General features: G+C 44.4%; 1 protein-coding gene across 1 annotated transcript in view; it reads left to right on the top strand.

The window, feature by feature from the left end:
* Positions 1–1,795: 1,795 nt before the first annotated feature.
* TMEM233 (transmembrane protein 233) overlaps positions 1,796–22,320 on the top strand; it is a 37,245-nt gene continuing 16,720 nt past the window's right edge. The window contains exon 1 of the mRNA XM_015068569.3: positions 1,796–2,116. Coding sequence (XP_014924055.2) covers positions 1,934–2,116 — 183 coding nt within the window. The 5' untranslated portion in view covers positions 1,796–1,933. The remainder of the gene's footprint in view (positions 2,117–22,320) is intronic.

The following is a 22,320-nucleotide window of genomic DNA, read 5'->3' on the forward strand; positions in this document are numbered from 1 at the left end:
GCAGTATTCCTTGCATTCTTACTATGTGCCAGGAAAATTCTAAGTGCTGGAGACAGATCTCTGAACAGGTTACGAAGCATACAGGGTGGAGAAAGAACCGATGGTAAACACATAATCAAAGTACAATAATGATACATGTCATAAAAAAGCTGGTAAAACGTAGGGTAATATTTACTGTGAGGACCTACACTAAATAAATCTAAAAAGAAGATCTATCTCTGAGGAAGTGACTTTGAGTTGACAGCTGAGAAATAAGGACCACCCATGTGGCCGTTTAAGGGAACAGCATTCCAGGTAGAGGGAACAGTCAAAGCAAAGACTTGGTTGAGAACTTGGTTGATCTAATGTTTTGGTTTATTCCCACTTGATTAACCAACCAAACTGGGGGAGAAGGCATGGTGGAGAAGGCACTATTTCCTCTTTCATGTGTTCACCCAGCAAGCTATATAAAGCACATACTCAGTTCCAGGCACTGTGCCAGTGGTGATACAAAGATGAACAAGATGGTCCCCTCTCTCAGTGAGTCTGTAGTCCAGTGAGGAAGGCAGATAATGAAATCAGTATGGCCCCATGAGAAGTGGAAGCATCCCAGATAATCAGTTCATGTTCTGAGAAAGCCAAGCAGATGATTAATACTTTTGATGTATTATGATGTGAGCAACTATTTTTGAAACCACACATAATAAAATTACTTGGCATTTCTCTGTGACCGGCCAGCTCAGAATATCTGGATTTTTGGTGAAATATTTTCACCAATGGATATTGGGTCTGAGATACTGCAGAAGGACTATATTTTGCAGAAATAGTTTCCTAATAATAACTAACATGTATTGAGCACTTAGATTCACCTGGTTTGAAATGCAACTTAACAGTGTTCACAAAGTCCCTTTGAGGGTCCCTATTACCCACTTTTTTCAGATGAAGGAGTTGGAACCCAGTGAGGTGAAAGGACTTCCCTGAGGTGATTCAGCTCAAATGTGACAATTTCCCACCTCTGTCTGGATTTGGAGCCTCAGTTCTGGTCATAGCCCTTCCCATGAATTGCTTAGTGATGCAATTGCTATACTCATCTGGGTTCCGAAAGTGGACCCGTCTCTCTTCTCCCCATCCCAGTTATCCACTTGAACTGTCTACACCAACCAGATCCACCTGCTTCTCCCTCCAGGGGCTCCATAGGTGGAGAAATGGAGAGGAGAGGATTCCTTGTTTGCACAATTGGGAAAAAGTCCAGGGCACACGGCACAGGGCAACCGGCACTGCTCTCCCATGCTACCGCTGCAGTCTCCAGAGGCCCCCTCTGCAGTGCCTGGAAGGTTGGGCCCAAAGTTTAGTACCTTGCTCCCAGACCACCTGTTGGGGAAGAGAAATTACTGGGGCTCAGTGTTCAGGGTCTGAGTACCAGAAGGGATTGGGTCAGGAAAAGCAAATTGTTAGTCAAGAGGAAGTAGGAACTCTGTGGCCACATGGATAAGGTTGCATTACCCTCCGTTACACTTAGTGTATTCAAATACAGCAGCTCGAAAAGATACCTGGTCCTCTTCAGACCGAAGGCGGGCCAGTTTGCACCTTAAAGGGCCTTTGCTCTCCCCTTCCCTGTGCCTCCTGCCATTTTGGACTCGGAGTGAGTCTGTGCGTCTGTCTGATGGTCTCTGGGTGTGTCTGCAAGAAGTGCCTTTCCCCTGTTACTCAGGCGGGCGGGCTCCCTCTCCTCCCCGCCGCCTCTCTTCAGCCCCTTGCTCCCTCCCTCCCTCTTGTGCCGAGGTTCTTGGCCCAGGTCCCTCAGCCCAGGCGGAGGACGCCGGAGAAGTGAGGTCACGTCTCCCTCGAGCCCCGCGCCGCTGGCTTTTCAGAGCCTCGCCAGAGCGGGCGGCCAGAGTCCCAGGCCACGCCGACCGTGCGCTCCTCCACCCTCCCTGTGCCGCCGGCCTCGCCCATGTCTCAGTACAACAGCGCGGACTTCAAGAGGGCTTTGGACAGCAGTCCCGAGGCCAACACCGAGGATGACAAGACCGAGGAGGACTTGCCCAGGCCCAAGAACTACCTGTGGCTCGCCATCGTCTCGTGTTTTTGCCCCGCGTACCCCATCAACATCGTGGCTTTCGTCTTCTCCATCATGGTGAGTGAGTTAGGACCTGGAGCAATCAGGGAGGGGAGACCTGGGCCCATGGTGGGTGCACTCTTTCCAACACGGGGAGTTCTTCCGTGGACTCTGCGGCTTCTTTCCCTGTCTCCTCTGACATCCCTGGGCACGGTGCGGCTCTTCTCAACCTGCTTTTCTGGAACCTCCAAGTGCGCCACCCGTGCGGGCAACAGCACGCCCCACTCTCTGAGCGCGCCGGTTCTACGGCCCGCTCCGTGCCGCGCCCGGGGCTCCCCCTCTCCAGCGCGTGGCACTCTTTTAGCACACAGTCTTTCTGGGGATCCCCAAGCGATTTCCGACGCCCTCTCCTTGACCCTGGTCCCGTGATTTCTTAGGCACCCCTCTCCAGGCAACGGTTCCTTCTCGCTTCTTCCTACGCCAGCTCCCTCTCCTTGGCACTCTCCACCACCACCCACCACCCACCATCCCAGCCCTCTCTCTCCAGCGGCCTGCACTCTCTCCAGGCCTTTCTTGAGCGCCCCCTCCGACACGCGCCCCCGCCTCTCTTTTACTCTTTCTGCGGCGCGCCTACCCTATCTCCGCCTCTCTTGGCGTCCCCCAACGGCTCCCTGGCACCCCTCCACCGCTCTGTCCCGGGGCGCTCCCGGGAATGCACTGGGGTACTCCTCGCGCCCTGTGCGCGCCCGCCTCCCGAACCGCGCGCCTCTGTCGCCCAGACGCTGCTGGTGTTCCAGTCTGCCCTCCCAGAGCTGGGCTCCGCGGCCCCCTCCAGCCCCGGTGGGAACTCCCGGGAGAAACCCACCAGGAGGGCGGCGAGCGTCCTCGAGGCCCTCGCCTTATTGACTGGAGCAGCTGGCCCGGGGGTGGCGGCGGGGTGAGGTTCCGACCGGCACTGTCCCGGGACAACCCTTGCAGCGAGCTCCCTCTCCCGCGGGTCCACCTCGCCTGCAGCTGGGCGACCCAACTCCGCAACCACAGACCGAGAGTGGGATTCAGCTCAGGAAGATCGAGCTGAAGATCCGCCCCCGTCTCCCACGCAAGTCCGCCCGCACTCGCTTGGTGGGCACACACAAAGATTTCATCTGCACGCTCAGCCTGCTCTGTCCCAAACCCCGTTTGTCCGCTGTCTGCACCAGCATGCAAGCGGGCCGCCGCTGAAACTCTGCCTGGTTTCAAACACGAGTTGCGACCACAGACTAAGCTGTACGATCTCCGGAAATCGCTGCACCTCTCTTACCTTCCGCCTCTTTTTGTCTGTCAGATGGGAATAATCATAGCCATAATTTCTTGACGTTGCCGTATTAATGAGATGATTATAAAACGCTGGAACAAGTGTCCAGCATGACGTTAATACTAGATGTTTACTCAGATGTCAGTGTTGAAAATCAAAACCCCCACAAGCTCTACTCCCCTTTCCCTGCTGTTTTCTGCCCAAAGCACTTCTCTTCCATCTGATACATTGTCTTACTTATTACTGTGCTTACTGTTTGTGTCCCTTCCTTAGAGTATAAGCCCTATGAGGGTAGGGGTATTTGCCAGTGTTGTTCCCTGCTGTATCCTCAGCACCTAGAAGAGAATCTGGCAGGTGATGGATGCTCCATAAATACATGAAATGAATGCATGTGTGAGGGAATGAATGAATGAATGAATGGTGTTAATGGATCATGATGTCTGCTCAACTCCTGCTGCCTTTTTCCCCACTGGAGCCAGGAAAACGGTGGTATCAGGTTCCTTAGAACCAGCCAGCCAGTTTCCTCCCTTCCTTCCTCACCAGAGAGATATCCAGTCTTGGGTTTTCTGCAGCGAACTGGGGAGGATGCTGCAGCCAAATTCCCCAAGCAGCAGCAGACACTCTGGCTGGAATCGGTGCCCACACTCTATCCTGATTTATTAATGAATCAGCAGACAGTTCACCCCTTTCCCAGTGCCAATTATAAAACTGCCTGCAAAGGCTTTTTCCTTCATTGATCGGATATGAGCTAACACTCCAGCTGGTAGTGACAGGCTGGATACTAATGATGCCGCTTGGTGTGTCCTGGGGATAAGATTGGTACATGCTTTGAATGGAAACCTCTTTTTTTGACCCCCTCCTCCCCATTCCCTCTCTCAAGACTTTTCCAGTAGTTTTATAGCAAGACACCACTCCAATGCCAGAAACCAGACACTGGAGTTGGGAATGTTGACCATGGGCAAGTTTCATATCTTCTCAAAGCCTTGGTTTCTTCATCTAGAAAATGGGAATTTGAGGGGCACTTGGATGGGTCAGTCGGTGAAGCATCTGACTTCCACTCAGGTCATGATCTCACGGTTTGTGAGTTGGAGCCCTGCATCAGGCTCTGTGCTGACAGCTCAGAGCCTGGGGCCTGTTTCGGATTCCATATCTCCTTCTCTCTGCCCCTCTCCTACTTGCACTCTGTGTGTGTGTATGTCTCTCTCTCAAGAATAAACATTTAAAACAATTTATTAAAAAAAAAAAAAAAGAAAGAAAATGGAAATTTGAAAAGCGTTTTAACTGGAGCAAAAGCGTTATAAGCATGGAACAAGATAAAGCATGTCGAGCTCCCAGCATTGTGCTAGGTACATGCAATAATTTTCAGACAGATGGATAGATCTGGAGCCTGGAAACAACATATGTCACATACGAAGCCAAACAGAACATCAAATAAATGAAACCCAAATTCTAAAAAAGAGCTTCCCACACCCTCCCCATCGCACTCCCTCTGAGGTGCTTTCCCATTGAAACCATGTGGATCTGGGCTCGACACATTTCATGATAAAGACTCCAAAGTCCAAAGAATAAAGAGGAAGAGGAAAGGTGTGCAGGAAGGAGGTGGCTGACCCACTTGGCCAGCTGTATGTTTCCCTAGGGTGTCTTGTGGGCTTCCATCTGGCTATTTCCAAGTCTGACTTATCCATAATTTGTGGTAAAGTCAGGCACACCGCTGCTGGGAGTGATGCCATTCCCCATGGAGGCACTCAAAAACTGTGGTGTCGCAGTGATGTGGGGGCACTACCAGCATTTGTTGGAAAGAGCTAAGAGTAGTCGCATCCTGCAATGCTGGAGTCTGTCACCCAATGAAGAACTGACCTACCCCAAATATCAACAACACCCCAATCAAGAAACACGGTAAAGATAATACAAAGTCACATGAACGCGAATGTATGGAAAATATTGATAAGGCTCAAAATAACTAGTTCCCAGAACTGTAGGAAGAACGGGCAAATCTCGAAACAATCGAGATTCTTTATTAAACCAAGCCTGAGAAGCCTTCTATAAATTACCCAGCTGGAGATGTTGAGGGATAATAAAACTACTTTGAAAAATATACATTTGGAAGAACATTCTTCAAGCTGTGTGTGGGCATCTGTGATCTTTCCACCACCCCCATGTGGAGGTAGGGAAGTCCTGGGAGTTGTGAGGCAGTCAGTGCCCTACAGGTGAGAATTGGTACAACATGGCTTGTTGTAGCCAAACTTTGATGAGCCAAGCATTGCCAGGGGCAGAGACATAGACACCTTTGCTTCTGCCTGCATTGAAAGTGCACTTAACCTGTACTCAATTTCAGGGACAGATGTCTCAAGAACTTCTCCCCGGCCTGAGCCACTTCTAGCCCAAATTGCACATTCGTAGGAATTTGAAAATGGCACCCCTTCTGCATACAGATGGAGCCCTGCATCAGGCCATATGGCTTGGAAAACGGAGCTTCAGGCTGGCTTTCAAGCCTCATTCCCCACGCTCCCATCCATCCCTGGGTATCTTTGTTTATTCCATCCAAAAGGAACTCCATAACTTCCATACGGCTTCTGACTCTGGAGAAAGAATGTCTGTCTGTGCAACAAATATTTCTTGAGCATCTATTATGTGCCATGCTCGATTCCAGATGTCGATATACTCCTTTACCTCTGTCAAGCAGTAAATAAGATCAGCAAGATTTCTGTGCTCTTAGATGTAGAAGAAAGGTTCCAGGCAAATTGCAGGAGTGTTGGCAATTTCAGGTTGAGTTCACCATCTGTTGTTTGTGTGGCTGGAATTTGCTACCTGGCTCAAGAGACTGGAGTTGAATCCATGCTGAGCCTCCATACTTGATGAGTACACGATACAGTCATTTGCACAGCTGAACCAATCTGGTCACTCTTAAGAGTGAATATGAAACAGCCAATGACATTTGACTGGGTGATGTATAAGCCTTCTTTCAACAGAACTTGTCCCTCACACTTAGAGAACTTGTCTAGATACCAACCACTGAGGTTCAAATCCTTTTCTGCCATTTGCTACTTTTGTGATCTCATGCCACGGACTCAGTCCTTCTGAGGCTTGGTTTTCCAACCCTGGAAAATGGCCATTGTGATAGTACTTACCCAAGTACTGCTGTGAAGACTGATGATAAAAGTTAAATGTTTTCATCCCATTGCCTAGGACACAGCTAGCATTCAATAAGTATCGATGATGATGATGATGATGATGATGATGATGATGATGATGGAGATGACGGTGTGTTAGGGATACAGCCATTGCCTTTTCAGTGGCAGTTTTTCTCTTTTTATTGAGACTAGAAAATTCAGTAAGAACAAAAGCAATGACAAGAAAATAGGTCACTGGAATAAATAACTGTTGCAGCCTAAAAGTAAATATTAATGCTAAACTGGAATGCATACGAATAAACAAGGAAGACTTTTGGTTAAGCACGGAATATTAAACATGCTTGCTCTCCTCCACTCCCTTCCAAAACCACTTAAAATGAAAGTAAGTGAATTTAAAAGGGCACAAACACCCAAGGACAAATTAGGAGAACAGGCGAAGAAATGAAAGAGGTGACAAAATCTTGGAACATGGAAAATGGCTAGCTCAACACTGACTGACTTTACAGAGTAGATAACACTGAAATCTGAATCCTGCAGAAGAAGCCAACAAGAATAAAGTCAGTGTACCCTAAAAAAAACTCTAGAAAGACTCAGAAATTGGAGGCACCCATTGAAGATATCACTTCTGAAGGTAGGAATTAAAAGTAGGGCCAAAGAGAGGAGGAATCTTTGCGAGTGTTTAAGAAGTCATTATTACCAGAGGTCATCTATCAGCCCATGCAGTAGGCACCTACTTCCTCAACAACCCTGACAAAAGATGGGAGATTTGCTCTCTGGGGAGATTAAAGACAATGGCTCTAGACACCTGAGGTTACAGTTAAGACACCACGGAACAAGGAAGGCTCTAGCCCCTGTCCCCACTTAGTACCCCTACCCTGGCATCCAGGTGGGAGACTGGAGAACTTCTCTTCAAGAATGTGGCCATACCAAAAGAAAACAAACCTGCAGACACAAACATTTAGAGGTTCCCCAGAGAAATCATGGAACTGCCACCCAGTCATGCCAGGCCACCCACCCGTCGACAAGCCCCATCCTCACACACAAAACTTCCAAGAAGTTTTTCAGTGTCTCACTTTCAAATATGAACAGGCAGTCACAGATTATTGGACATGGGAGCAATTCTTCTGAGTTAAGAGACCTGTGGTTTACAGAAGAAATGAAGTGCAAGGAAATAAATAATGCCAAGAAGCGCAAGAAAACTTCAAGGACAGATGATGAACATCCTCAGAGAAATAAGAAACTGGGTGGTAACCACAAAACAAGAATAGGTTGGGAAAAAAATAAATCAGAGAAGCAAAACAGAGAGCTTGGGACTTAAAAATATGAGGGTAGATTAAAAAAAAACCAGAAGGATTAGAAGTCAAAGTTGAGATAAACTCAAGGAAGTAATACAAAAATCAAAAAGATGGAAAAATGTGGCAGCAACTTAAATGTCCATCAACAGATGAATGGATAAATAAAAGGCGGTATACACATACAATGGAATATTTATTCAGCCTTTCAAGGAAAGGAAATTCTGATGCATGCTACAATATACCCCTTGAAGACGCTATGCTGAGTGAAATAAGCCAGCCACAAAAGGACGAATATTCCATGATCCCACTTACATGAGGTACATAGAGTAGTCACATTCATTGAGACAGAAAGGAGATGGTGGTTGTCAGTGGCTGCAGGCTAAGGGGAATGTGGAGTTATTGTTTCATGGATACAAAGTCTCAGTTTGGGAAGACAGGGAAAGTTCTGGGGAAGGGTGGTGGCCACGGCTGCCTAACAATGTGTATGTACTGAATGTCACCAAAATGTACACTTAGAAATAGTTAAGAGAGTAAATGTTATGTATATTTTGTCACAATAAAAAAAAAAATGAGGAAGGATATTTTCTCCCCCAAAGATGTAAATACTCAAGAAAATATAAGAAAATTTGAGAATCATTCCCAGAAATCCAACATCTAATTGGAAAATTCCAAAAGCAAACAAAGAAAATTGAAGAGAGGAAATTATTAAATAAATGATTACAGGAAAAATGTTCAGAACTGAATGCTTGAGTTTCCAGATTGAAAGAGTCCCCTGATACCCAATAAAATGTGTACTAAAGCACATCATGGTGAAATTTCAGATATTTAAGGGTAAAATTTCTCCCCAATCCTACAAACTTAGAAGAAGAAAAAGCATGCCATGTTTTCAGCAATGTTGAAAGTTAAACAGTGAAACAATGACTTCCAAATCCCGAAGGAAAATTGTTTCCAACCTCGATTTAGACCCATCCAAACAACTGGTCAAGGGAGAGAATAAAAATATTTCCAGACATTCAAGATCCCCCCCTCAAAAACCCAAACAACAATAACAACAACAACAAAGACTATCTCCCATACACCATTTCTCAGAAAGCTATGGGAGGATGTGCTCCCCCAGCACAAAGCAGTAAATCAAGAAAGAGAAAGACACAGGATCCAGCAAAAAAAGATCCAACACAGAAAAGAGGCAAAGAGAAATCCTCCTCATAACAAGGCAATGGGTCTCATACACCCGCAGAAGATTCAGTGGATAATGGATGGGTGGTCTGAAAGCCATTGTCAAAATCCATTATCTGGTCGTGGGCTGGCAGAGTAAGCTATAGCCCTGCCCCACACCTGACCACATCTGCTCTAGAAGACAAGGTTTGTGGTCAAAGAGAAAGTAAATACCCGCAGGATGAAAGGCAAACCAAACTGACTGTTCTTTCCATCTGACCCAGGCTCCACCAGGGGCTGCTCATCCATCAAAGCTATGTTTCAAGCGGACTTCAATTAAATTTAGAGAGGAGATTGTGTGTGTGTGTGTGTGTGTGTGTGTGTGCGTGCGTATGGGACCAAGGCAGAACTTGGAAATAACAGATCTCTCAGTCCAGGCAGCTGACCCAGGAGATTTAACACTGTTCACAAGTTGGAGCTCTAAATACTGTAGCCAATAAGCTACAACAGACCCAATACTGGGTCTACTGCTACTGTAGACCCAATAAGCCCTCTCAGTTTGGGTTCTCCCAACCCTCTCTAGCTCTTCCCACACGACTGTCAGCTGAGAAATGGGGTATTAATATTAAGAGACCCTTGTGATTTATTTCTTATGAATTCTGGCACATGAAGCTCTGAAGGGTAAAAAAACGGTTCCAGATGGTAAGAACCTTACCTGAAGTGTGGCATTGTTAGAAATTTCTGTTATAGATGCCTGCAGATTTTAGAGATATGCATGTCAGCCAAGCAGCCCCTGCTTTGTTTGTTACTGTGTGGCAGAGGGTGGCCACTGACATTTGTTACTTGGGAATCTAGACGTTAAACTGCTGAGTCCTTTCAGTCCTAGGTTATTGGAGGTACAGACCACATCTATTTCAAGATGTTAATCTGTGTGCTCCTATGAAAGAAAACATTTTTTTTGCCTCTCTAAAAGAAAATACATTTTAAATACTATTTTAATTTACTGATAAAATGATATGACGATTGCATCATAACATAATATGGGAAATACAGATAAAACAAGATTGACCACTAATGGATGGCTCGTGAAGCTGGGTCATGGGAACATGATTTTTTTCATGTTTAAGAAAATTCTGTAATAGCTGTTTTTTCTTCATAAACGTTTATTCATTTTTGAGAGACAGAGAGAGACAGAGCATGAGCAGGGGAGGGGCACATAGAGAGAGGGAGACACAGAACCTGAAGCAGGCTCCAAGCTGTCAGCACAGAGCCTGATGCGGGGCTCGAACTCACAAACTGGGAGATCATGACCTGAGCCAAAGTCAGATGCTTCACTGAATGAGCTACCCAGGCGCCCCCATAACACCTTTTTTTTTTAAAAGGAAAAAGGAAAAAAAAAAAAAAAGTAGTCCAACCAGAGCCTATTTCCCAAAGTCATCAAACACTGCCCAGATAACAATAGCAGCTATTAAATGAGTCAGCAAAACAGGCCATGGTTGAGGGGCAGTTTGTCACTAATTAATAAGCAAATTATTTCTGACTTATAACGTATGAATTTTAATGATGACTTCGGAGGAAACTTGTGAAGAATCATCAAGGGGAGACCAAGCAGGAGGACTCACCTCCCACGCGAGTGCTTCCCAAATTTCAAGCACTTGAGGATCTTGTTAAAATGCAGATTTTACTCCTCTTTCAAAACTCAGCTGGAAAACCACCTCTTCCATGAGGGCCTTTTTGATTGCCCTTCTCCCTCACCCTAGGTTGTGCCCACTGTACTTGGAATAGATTTCTCTCAGTGCACCTTTATTTCTTCACACCAATTTGTGCACGTGTGCCCCTTGAGCTCACCTAGCACAATGCAGAGCACATCGTCAATAAGTAACATTTATTTGATAAATGAATGAATGAACTGGATGAATGAATGAACTGGATGAATGAAACAGAGGCCTAAGTTTGTTCCTACCTTTATCTCTGAGGATGCTCCTTGCTTCTGAGCTATGTTCTGCATTTCTGCCACAACTTTTTTGAAAAATATCCAGGAGATCTACTAGGCTAATGCCATGATTCACCGAGAGGCTGGCCAAAGCTTGGTTCCCAACGATAACTTTCCTGGCTGGTCTGGAGCTCACCAGCATCCTCACACTGCAGACCAGTGGGTCCACGCTTAGAAACTGGTCTCTATCCTCAACTTGCTAGTCCATGGGACGACTCTCTTCAGTTCAGAGCCACTCATCCAGAAATGCGATGCCTTCAAAGCATGAGCCTGAACATATCTGAAAACCTCCAGTTATGCTGGCATTAGGTTCGTATCTCAAAACTCCAAGGTCAAGAATTAAGCCAGACTTCCCAGAACCATGCTTCTTGGACAACTGGTTCTGCCCAATGTTAACAAGTTTTACCAAAAAAGGGGCGGGGAGGGGGTTATGAAATTGGGAGGTCAAATGCTAAGTTTAGCAAAAGTAAACTGTTTCCTTTCCTTCAGGGTTTCTCAGAACGTGTGGCCAACACTGTGCCTTGTGGCTCTTCAGTGGCAGAGTTAACAGAGGGCATAATTTGCTTAACATGTAGCCCAGGACCCTTTGATCCTAAGGCTAATATGCCACAAAGCACACTTTGGGAAATACTGTTCTTAGTGATACAGGTTCTCACTCTTAACGGACTGAGCCATTGTTGATACGGAAGTGTTCCATCCCTAACATTCTTGTCTTGTACGCCCACCTCTCCCCACCTTCTTCCAACAGAGGTGTTTTTAGTGGGTCCCCCCTTCCAACAGAGGTGTTTCTTCCAACAGAGGTGTTTTTAGTGGGTCTCCCTCCCCAAACTTCTGCTGATGTTCTTTCTCCCTCATTCTCTCTTCTCCCGTAGGTGAAATTCAGAAATTCGTCTGTTTCCTTTACTCTTTATGTGTCCTATTCTCCCAAACTGAAGGAGGCCTTCTATGTTTAACTCCCTCTTCTGATAATTTCATTTGTTCTTTGTTCTGGACAATTTTGGTAGTGTGGTATCGCCATTATCATCATCATCATCACCATCATCTTATTTGTCCATATGTCTTTACTTCTCAAAGCATTTTCATATGGACACAACTTCACTTTTTCCTCACAAAATCCCAGCAAGGATATGCAAGAAAGCCGTTTGCCCCATTTATCCACGAGGAAGCAAGGCTCAGAAAGGTAACACTAAGTAACATATGGAATTGATGAATCCCTACATTGTACACCTGAAACTAATATAACACTGTATACTAATTACAGTGGAATTTTTTTTAAAAAAAGGAAAGAAAGATGACACTAGTGGGCAAAATCAAACATGATGGTCCTTGCCCCATGGAGTTTATAATCTCGCCTCTTGAAGGATTATAATCAGGTGGCTATGCCTCGCTCTTTGATAGGAATACAGCTTTGATGTTCTGAAAGCTTTCCCTTTTAATAGACTTGCCCCATCAATAAAAGAAGCATCATGTAATACTCTCAATCAAGCCTGGCAGAATTCCTCTCTAGCTTTTTGGTTTTAATGATAGACGGGCAAAAGGACAATTCTCACTTGTCCTTGAAGATATTTATGGAGAGAAACAGCCCAGAAGCACAAGAAGGAGACAGACAAGCATGAATGAATGAAGGGTGATGACAAGGAAATGTGCCTTGTGATCTACAAGCCCCATCTCTAAATTTCCAGCACTACCTCTAGGCACAGAAACTTAGGAGCAAGCAAAATCTAAATGAGAAATCTGAAAGTCATCTGAAAACTCACATTATTACTAAAGGACCCACACCCATCAAGCTATTTTGATGGAGCCTGCTACTAAGGAGTTGGGGATCTAAGACAATACTGATCTATATAAAGAGTTCTTACGCCCGAACAAAAGTATCTGAGGCTATGTTCAGGCATTGATGTAAGCCTATACAGGTATGTGAGTCTGTGTGTGTGTGTGTGTAAGAGAGAAACAGAGAGAGACAGAGAGATAGAGAGAGATACATACACAAAGAGAGACAGAGAAAGGGAGGTAACTTCACTTCCCACTGGCCAAATATGTACTAGAGATACGGGGATGGTGAAGATGAGAATGGTCTGGTAAGAGAGAAGACGTGTCTTGAAGGAAAGGGAACACGTTCCAAAACTGGGATTTCAGTACTGGCAACCCGACACATCAAACAATAACAAAAATTTCAAATGCCGTACTGTTTTCCATAGCGAAGCCCACTTTTTTGTTCTGTCTCTCAACTGCACAGAGGTCACCTGATGCTCCTGAGGTACGTTCTTCATGCTTTTGAAGGACACGTGGCTCATAATGCCTTCCCTTGAGCCACACTATCTCCTAGGTATCTACCAACGAAAGTAAATGGACACTGGCCAGAATACCTCCAATACTTCAACATCCCATGAGCCCCCAAAAAAGTCCCTTCCATATTTGTGCTTGATTGTGACGAAGTCCAAAGCCCATTTTCAATGAGAAGGAAAACAGAAGAGGCAGGGGTATTGCAAATAGACATCTGTACGACCAAAGACAGAGAGAGCCTGGGTCATTAGCCTTTTCCTCCAGTTATGGTGTCTCTGACCCCTGACACTATGGTAGGAAGCTGGCTGGGTGGCACTTAGCCCTGAGCTTCAAAGGGAAAAGCTGGAAAAAGGAATTCAGTTGAGGGAAGAGAGCTTTAAGCCAACACAAAGAAATGTCACTTGAGTATGCCTGGTCCCCTCAGAGAAGACACCACAGCACTTAGGAACCCTCTGGCCACTTTTTCAAGGGTAGGAAGCAAGGAGCAGGCGTTCTCCCACGTTCATTCACTCATTCAACAATTCGTGAACACTTACTATGTGCCAGACATTATGGTGACCCTGTAGATAAACGTCAGCTTTACACAGCTAACCTTTTGGGTGTCTGTGAGCTAGCTGGTTCTCAGTGACTAGAAGCAGCCCACATGTTGGGTCAGTGAATTAGCCTCTCTTCTTCCCCCAAGAGTTCTGAACTTGTTAAGAAATAAGATACAGGAAACAAATAGATGATCTGTTTGTTCATTCCAAAGTGATCTACTCTGCCCCCAAATTGAGCCAACCTACACCTACCCTAAACTCTATGGGCAGCACAGAACAACCACAGCCTTCCTCTGCTTGTTGAATGAGACAGTCAAGGTCCTGGCTCTCTGAGAACTTGTCTTAGTGGGGGAAGACAGACTATACACAAGTTAGCACATAAACAAGATCATTTCAGAGAGTGGTAAATGCTGTAAAGAGAGTATACAAGAAGTATGAGAGAGAAGGACTAGTGGGAGCAGGTGGTGGAGAAGAGATTCTACTTTAGAAAGTGTGGTTGGCAAAGGCTGAAAGATGAAAATAAGCCAGTCATGGCAAGATCTGAGCAGAACCAGGAAGTGCAAAGGCCCAGGGGTAGAAAAAGCATGGTGTGTTCCAGGGACATATGCTATGATATCTATGTCATCCACTGAAAATGGACCTAACTCCCCCAGGAAGGAATCCCAGAATCAGTCACCAAATAGAATGCTAGGGCTTCTGTTATCTGATGAGGTGTCACACAAGAGCTCTTCACAGATCATTACTTTGCCCAGGCCTCAAGCCAACCTGCTCCCACATTTAGGACCAATTTTTGGTTTATTTTTACTTCAATTCATTCCAAACTAGAACAATCACTCAGAATTAATCTGGTCACTGAAGAAGTAAGATCTATTTCTGTCTGGGTCTCAGTTTCCCTAGGCATTAATGGCCTGTGAGTGTGAATACAGCAGACATTAATAAACAATAGCCCAGGGGCGCCTGGGTAGCTCAGTCGGTTAGGCAACTGACTTCGGCTCCAGTCATGACTTCGTCTTGGGTCATGATATCGCAGTTTGTGAGTTCAAGCCCCACACCGGGCTCTGTGCTGACAGCTCGGAGCCTGGAGCCTGCTTCGGATTCTGTGTCTCCCCTTCTCTCTGCCCCTCCCCTGCTCATGCTCTGTCTCTGTCTCTCAATAATAAATAAACGTTAAAAAAAATAAAAAACAAACAAACAATAGCCCAGGCTTCATTGGTTCTTGGCCCTCCCTGCTAAGTCACCTCCCACAAATTTCCTTTCTGTATTTCTGAGAGGTGCTTCTCACATTCTCACACAAAACTGCAATGTGGTAACGGTTAACTCGTGCTGTTTCCAGCAGACATTGGGGTAACAGTCATATACCCTCAAGCTGCTTCCCAGCCCTGACATCATCTCTTGCCTGACACTACCAATTCTCTGGCCTCCACCATTTGGTCCACTGGAGCCCTCAAGATACAAAAGCTCTGTCACCAGGCCTTGCTTCTTAAAAAAAAAAAAAAAAAAGTATACAACTCAAGTGATTTTTATTCTACTCACAAGGTTGTGCAATCATTACCACCATTTAAATCCAATAAATTTTCATCACCCTCAAAGAAATCCCATAATCATTAGAAATCACTTGTCACACCTCTTTCCCCAAACCCCTAATCTACTTTCCGTATCCTTGGATTTACCTATTCTAGACATTTCATATAAATGGAATCATACGGGGGAGCCTGGGTGGCTCAGTCGGTTAACCGTCCAACTCGATTTTGGCTCCGTTCAAGCCCACATCAGGCTCTGGGCTGACAATGCGGAGCCTGCTGGGGATTCTGTCAGCCCTCCTCTTTGCCCCACCCCCCACCCCTCCCCTGCACATGCACCTGTGCACGCTCTCTTTCAAAATAAATGAATACCTCTTTAAAAATAATAAAGATAAATGGAATCATGCATTATATGATCTTTTATGACTGTCTTCTTTCACTTAGCCTAACATTTTCAAGGTTCATCCATGTTTTAGCACGTCAGTCCTTCTTTTTAAAGATAAGTAATATTTCATTGTATGATAAGACCACATTTTGTTTTTCCATTCAGTTGTTGATAGACTTTTGAGTTGACTCCATTTTTTGGCTATCCTAAATAACATTCCATGAACGTGCATGGACAAGTTTTTGTGTATGCATGTTTTCACTTCTCTCGGGTGAGAAGTATATACTTGGGAGTGTAAGTGTGGAGTCATACAGTAACTCTATGGCGACTCTGAGAAACTGTCAGACTGTTTCCAAAGCAGCTATGCCATTTTACATTTTCGCGCAGGAGGGTTCCAGTGTCTCCACATCCTCAGTAAAACTTGTCATTGTTTGTCTTTTTATTCCTGTCACCCTCCTGGGTATCTTGTGGTTTAGATTTGCAGCTCCCTAATGACTAACGATAGTGAGCATCTTCCCATGTGCTTATTGGCCATCTGTATATCTTGTTTGGAGAAATGTCTATTCAGATCCTTTGCCTGCCCAGGTCCTTTGTCCAATTTTAATTGTTTGTTTGAATTGTTGTTTGTTTACTATTGTTGAGTTGTAAAAGTTCTTTATATATTCTGGATGCAAGTCCCTTATCCCATATGTAATCTGCAATACTGTCTCCTCTGTAGTGGGTTGTCTGGTCCTTGTTTCTTTCACTTGCCTTGTGACCATTGGTGGCGGGGGGTCTACGTGTTGCAAAGTTTTCAATGAAACAACTTTTTTTTTTTTTTTTTGCTCGGAGCCTCTCTCTCGTTTACTCCCCAACAAGAACTGGCAACAGATTCAAAGGCAGACACTTGTGGTTCAGGCTCTACAGTCAACTCTAGGTTCGAATCCCAGCCCCACCCCTTCATCTAACTTCTCTGAGCCTCGGTTTTCCCACCTATTCAATGGGAATGTTAATGCGGATCTCTCCGCGTTGTTTTCAAGATTAAATGAGGTAATACCAGGCCCTTCACGCTCATTATTTCAATTAAGCCTCACAACCAGCCTGTGCTGTAGACATTATCACCCCCATTTTACAAGTGAGGAAAACAGACTCAGAGCCATCCACACAAGGCCTTATTTTCCTTTGAGTTCAGCTACTACCCTATTAAAGATCCAAACATCTATTGTAAATATTGTCTGTAATAAAATGAGGCATAGCACAATTCACATACACATATACAAGGACTGGGGTGGTGGGGTCCATTTAAGTGAAAAACTGTCAGTGACTCTGGCTTCTGAAGTGAAAGCAGCTGAAATCCCTTCATAAGCATTTGACCTCAAACCAAAAATTCCTCATTCTGGTCATCCAGACAGCAAACCCATGTCTGCTATCCTAAGGCAGAAGCCCACGCTTCAGGACTCTGACACAGAAGTTAGATGACTCAGTTTACCCTCTGTTCTGCTAGTACCAAAATGACTGGTTACCTTGGTCAGAAAGTTAAGCTAACCAACTGCTTCATTACAGTGTTTGGTTGCACTGTTTGTGTTATTTGTTTGCTTTTCTGTCAACCTGACCTTGTCAAAGAGAGTTAAGGAAATATTGTGTCCAGTCCTCCATCAGACACTGGAAAAGAATAATGAGTAAAAAGAGACATGGCGCCCACCCTCATGGAGCTCACGGTCAGATGGTGGAGTCAAACGCTCAACGAGTCAATAAGCAACAGAGTAAAATAACTGAGTCACTTAGATGCCATGAAGGAAAGAGACGAGGGCTGACTCAGCGTGTAGGTCAGGGGACCTAGTGAAGACGGAGTGACCTGACCCGAGAAGGCCGCCCTGAGGAAGCAGACATGAAAGCTGAGACGGGAAGAATGAGCAGGCACTGGCCACATGAGACATCAAGGGAAGAGGGCTCCCAGCAGAAGAAATGACCAGGACAAAGACCAGGGGGCCGGAAAAAGGAAGGTGGGGAGCAAGGCGGAAGGTTCCAAGTGGGGCTGGAGAGACAGGTGGATGTCAGACCCTGCAGGGCTCAAGAGACCATGATTAAGAATGTGCATCTGTTCCAGGGCCATGGGGAGCCAAGGATGTGTTTCCAGCCAACGCCACTCGGCACTCCCATCCCATCCCCCCATACAAGTGACTTACGCTCTCTTCTCTTACGCATTATCAGACATCAAGAGCCTTCCAAAAAATCTGCTTCCCACTGTGGTGTCACTGGCTGCTGGGGCTTCTCTGCTTACCTGTCCCAGGTAACAGAAATGTGCCTTCTATGCCCTACCAAGGGGGAAGACACCTCTTGGTTTTTATGAGGTCTTTCTTTCTTAACAGTAGGCATAATCCTAAGAGGCCGCATTTGGGCAAGGGGAATATAAAGCATACTAAATAAAAGTAGAGCATATTAAATAAAGTATATTTAATAGCTCATTTGTTTTCATCTTTGTCAATCGGCATATGGCAAAATAATAATAACATCAATGTAATAGCTAATACTTACCGACTGACACGCTATTTCTCAAGCGCTGCTCGAAGCACTGCACGTGTATTAACTCATTTAATCCATAAGGACCAGGAAACCAAAATATAAACAAACAACTGACAATGTCTTTCATGGCTATTATTTTGTGTTTGGGGGCTAATTCTGTTTGAGGGTGAACGTGGGATTTCCGAGCACGTTTGGTGGTAGACAAGAACAAAGAAAATGAAAGATTTTTCAAAATCTTTGACAGGGAGATCCGTAGCACAGATTGGAGATATATTTGCCCTATTTTTTTTTTTTTTACATCAGTGGCCAAGTTTTTATTAAATTAGAATCAAGTCAGCTTCCTGAAGCCAGGTTATCAACAGTGTATTGAATCAAGCTCATAGGTTTTTGTGGACATAATGGCATAGTTATTGTAAGAGCTTTGTCAGTTAACTTATGGTCATTTGCTTAAGTCTGTAGCCCCCTTAGAGAGTTGTCTTTGAATGTGGAAACATTATTTGCTTCCTTGTCTCTGAGTCTCAGTTTTCTCACCTGTAAAATGGGACATGAAATTTTTCACCCCCCCTGAGGGTCATTGTGAAGATTCAATTATGTGATGGCATAAACAGTCAGTCCAGGGTCTGGCATAAAATAGATACCTCGTGAATATTAACTATTATTTTACCATAATTCATTATTATTATAACTAACCTGGCCTCTGGTTCACCTCCAGCCTCTTCTCTCCTTCCCCCTCCTTCCTTCACACTTACATTTCAGTCACACTGGGTTTTCTTGAGTACCTTCAACAAGAAAACTATTTCCTACCCCTGGACCTTTGCATGTGCTGTGTCCCCTGCCAGGCTTCTTCTTCCCCCACCCTCTTTTTGTAGGCCCGGCCCCTTCTCAAATCTTCACATGTCAGCCTACTGCCCCACCTCAGCAAAAGCTCCCTCCCTATACCCCATTTTTCTTGCCTCAGTAAGATTCTGTAATCATCATATTAGCCTGTTTACTTATTTTCAGTCTCCACCAGAATGTGAGCTCCATGTGGGTGGGGAGCACTGTCTGGCATATAGTTGGTGCTCAACAAATAGCTTTTGAATGGATGGATGGATGTCCATCTACAACAGTGGTTCTCAACTCTTTCTAGAATAACCTGGGAAGCTTACAAAAAAGTAAGCTGGAGTCCCAGCGCCAGAGACCTTGATTCAATTGCTCTGGGAGGGGGCTTGGGCATAGGAATCTGTGAAGTCCCTTCAGGTAATTCTAAGGTCAGCTGGGGGCTGGGAACCACCAACATAGGAGAATTTAAAAAGCATGACTTTGAAGAGTTGCATCTCAGGCCTGCACAGCAGTTACCCCATAGGTGACACCATCTCATCTGGGATCATGCAGAATGTGTCAAGAGTTCTGCTCTAAGACCAGAGAGAAAGGACAAAGTGCTTTCCATATTTGTCTGGCTCAGGACAGTCGATCAGTTTTACCGTTTGATGTAAGGTGTCACAAATGTCTAGAACGCTGGCTCCCCTGGTGTCCAACTCCAGTTAGCAAAATTTATGGAGTTATACTGAGTCTCTCCTTCTTGCAAATGTGGATGCCAGGAGTCGTCTGAACCTTCTGACAGGCAGCCAGGAGTCCTGGCTGTGCAGCCTCACGACACAGTCTTGCTGGTCCCTGCTACGGTTTTTTTGAAGTTGGGCCTAGAAACAGTCACCCTCAATTCTGGTTCCTGACCAACTTTCCTTCCGTGGGTATTTGAGTATCAGGTGTCCATCCAGGGAAGGGATGTATAAATAAGCCTGAAATAACTTGATGCAGTGACTGTGACATCATTAGTATTTACTACAGGAGAAAGGAACTTACCCACGTTTCTATCAAAGTGTGACCTTTGCCGGCCCGAGGCAGCTGACCAAGACCCGGATGCTGTCCTTAGGTTTTATAATAACTATTCCGTTCTCCCAGCATAAGCCCAAGCTTGGACAACAGAGCAAATGCTCTGCTGGGGACTCTCAAGAGCCTTATAAAATGTGTGGTGAGGCCTTCTTTGCTCTACGTCCTGAGAAAGTTTCATTTGCCTCACAGAGGAAAATAAAAACTGGAAGGAAACTAAAAGTCCTTCTTTTCAACATAATTTTCATGGTGAACAGAGATGACACCTTACCACCCACCACCTGAAAATAAGGGTGGTTGGTTTAGGGAATCATGAGGTCTACAGCTCAGAAAGGAACCCCGGGCAACATCCCAGCACCACGTATACAAGTTAGAAGACAACAGACACAGACACAGGGGAAGGATGTAATAATGAGAGAATTTCTTTGAGTGTGGACACTCCAATCTACGTGAGACAAAACTTCACAGAGCAAAACAACAAAAACAACAAAACAACGAACCAAAACAAACAAACAAAAACATCTCAGTTAATAGTATCATGCCAATGTCAGTTTCCTGGTTTTAACAAAGTGCTATGGTTATGTAAGATATCATCATTAGGAGAAGCTTGGTGAAGCATTTTGAGAACTCTTGGTACTATCTATAGTTTGCAACTTCTTATGAGCTTCAATCTATATCAAAATAGAAGTTATACTTTGGGGAAAAATGGACTGGAAGAAACTAGGGGAAAATTTTGCAATGTATGTAACAGGTTAAGGTGTATCATCTGCTGTGCTATTCAGTACAGTTGCCATTAGCCACATGTGACTATAGAGTATTTGAAATATGGGGCACCAAAGCTTTTAATGATATTATTTTGGATGTGTTGGGTTAAATCAAATATATATTATTAACTTCACCTATTTATTTTTAATTTTTTAATGTGGCTACTAGAAAATTCTAAGTTACGTATGTGGCTCCCATTATATTTCTATTGCACAGTGGTGATCTGTAATATATAAAAAGTTCTCACAAATCAATAAGCAAAAGACAAACCAAGAGAAAACTGGATAAAGGATATAAGTACAAAATTCATCAAGAATAAATACAGGTGACCAATAAACATTTATTCATATAACAAGTATTTATTGATCTCCTATGTTTCAGGCACTGTATTGGTCACCAGAGAGAGGTTCTTTTTTTAATGATTTTTTTTTTAAGTTTATTTATTTTGAGAGAGAAAAAGAGAGGCAGAGAGAGAATCCAAGCAGGCTCTGCACCATCAGCGCAGAGCCTGATGCAGGGCTCAAACTCACAAACCATGAGATCACAACCTGAGCCAAAGTCAAGAGTTGGGCACTTAATCGGCTGAGCCACCCAGGCGCCCCCAGAGAGGGTTTTAAATACACTGTTCTTAGAAAGTTTCTCTAAGAAGGTGACATTTGAGCAGAGGTCTGAAGGACATAAAGATAGCTCTACCTCACCATTAAACCAAAGAAATGTTATTTGGAGATTCTTTTTCACCTATCAGAGTGGCAAAAAAAAAAAAAAAAAGATAAACAAGGTTGGCAAGGACGTGAGGAACAGGGCACTTAAATACTGTTAGTGGTGGTGTAAATTTGTCTAGCCTTTTTTTTGCAGGGCAATTTGACTCTGTCTCTCCAAACATAACCACAGCTACCTTTTGATTCAGCAGTTTCATTCCTAGGAATCCATCCTAACTAAGGAGAGGCTCAAACGCACACAAAACTCTACAAATAAGGATGTCTACTGAAGCATATTAAGTAATTGCAACAACCTTTAAGTAACTGAAGTGTCTATGGGTGAGGTGCAACCATGTAAGTGACAAAGCCACTAAAAAGAATGAGACAACCACACTGACAATTTTTCTGTAAGTTTGAAGCTATTTGAAAACAAAAGTTACCTAAAAACAACAACAACAAAAAGTGCCAGGACAAATTAAGATATTCCCCCCAAGGATGTAAGGATAATGCAACATTAGGAAATCCATCAGTATAACTGTTTTTAAGTCAGGCCTGGAGAAAGAAAACAAGAATGAGACAGACCCAGAAGCACTAGCTTGGAAAGGTGCACACCCTGTATTAGTGGGAAAATGCAAGTTGCGGAACAGGAGAGTATAATATTATTCATATTTTTGGAATGGAGAGAAAACAGACAGACTCTAAGAGTGTGTGTGTGTGTGTGTGTGTGTGTGTGTGTGTGTGTGTACACACAGACTTTTATGTACATTATTAAAGTTAATTTCACCAATTTATTCTTATTTTTTTAATGTGGCAACTAGAAAATTTAAAATTACATATGAGGCTCCCATTATATTCC

Source organism: Acinonyx jubatus, chromosome D3, assembly GCF_027475565.1.
Source record: "Acinonyx jubatus isolate Ajub_Pintada_27869175 chromosome D3, VMU_Ajub_asm_v1.0, whole genome shotgun sequence".
Lineage (NCBI taxonomy): Eukaryota > Metazoa > Chordata > Mammalia > Carnivora > Felidae > Acinonyx > Acinonyx jubatus.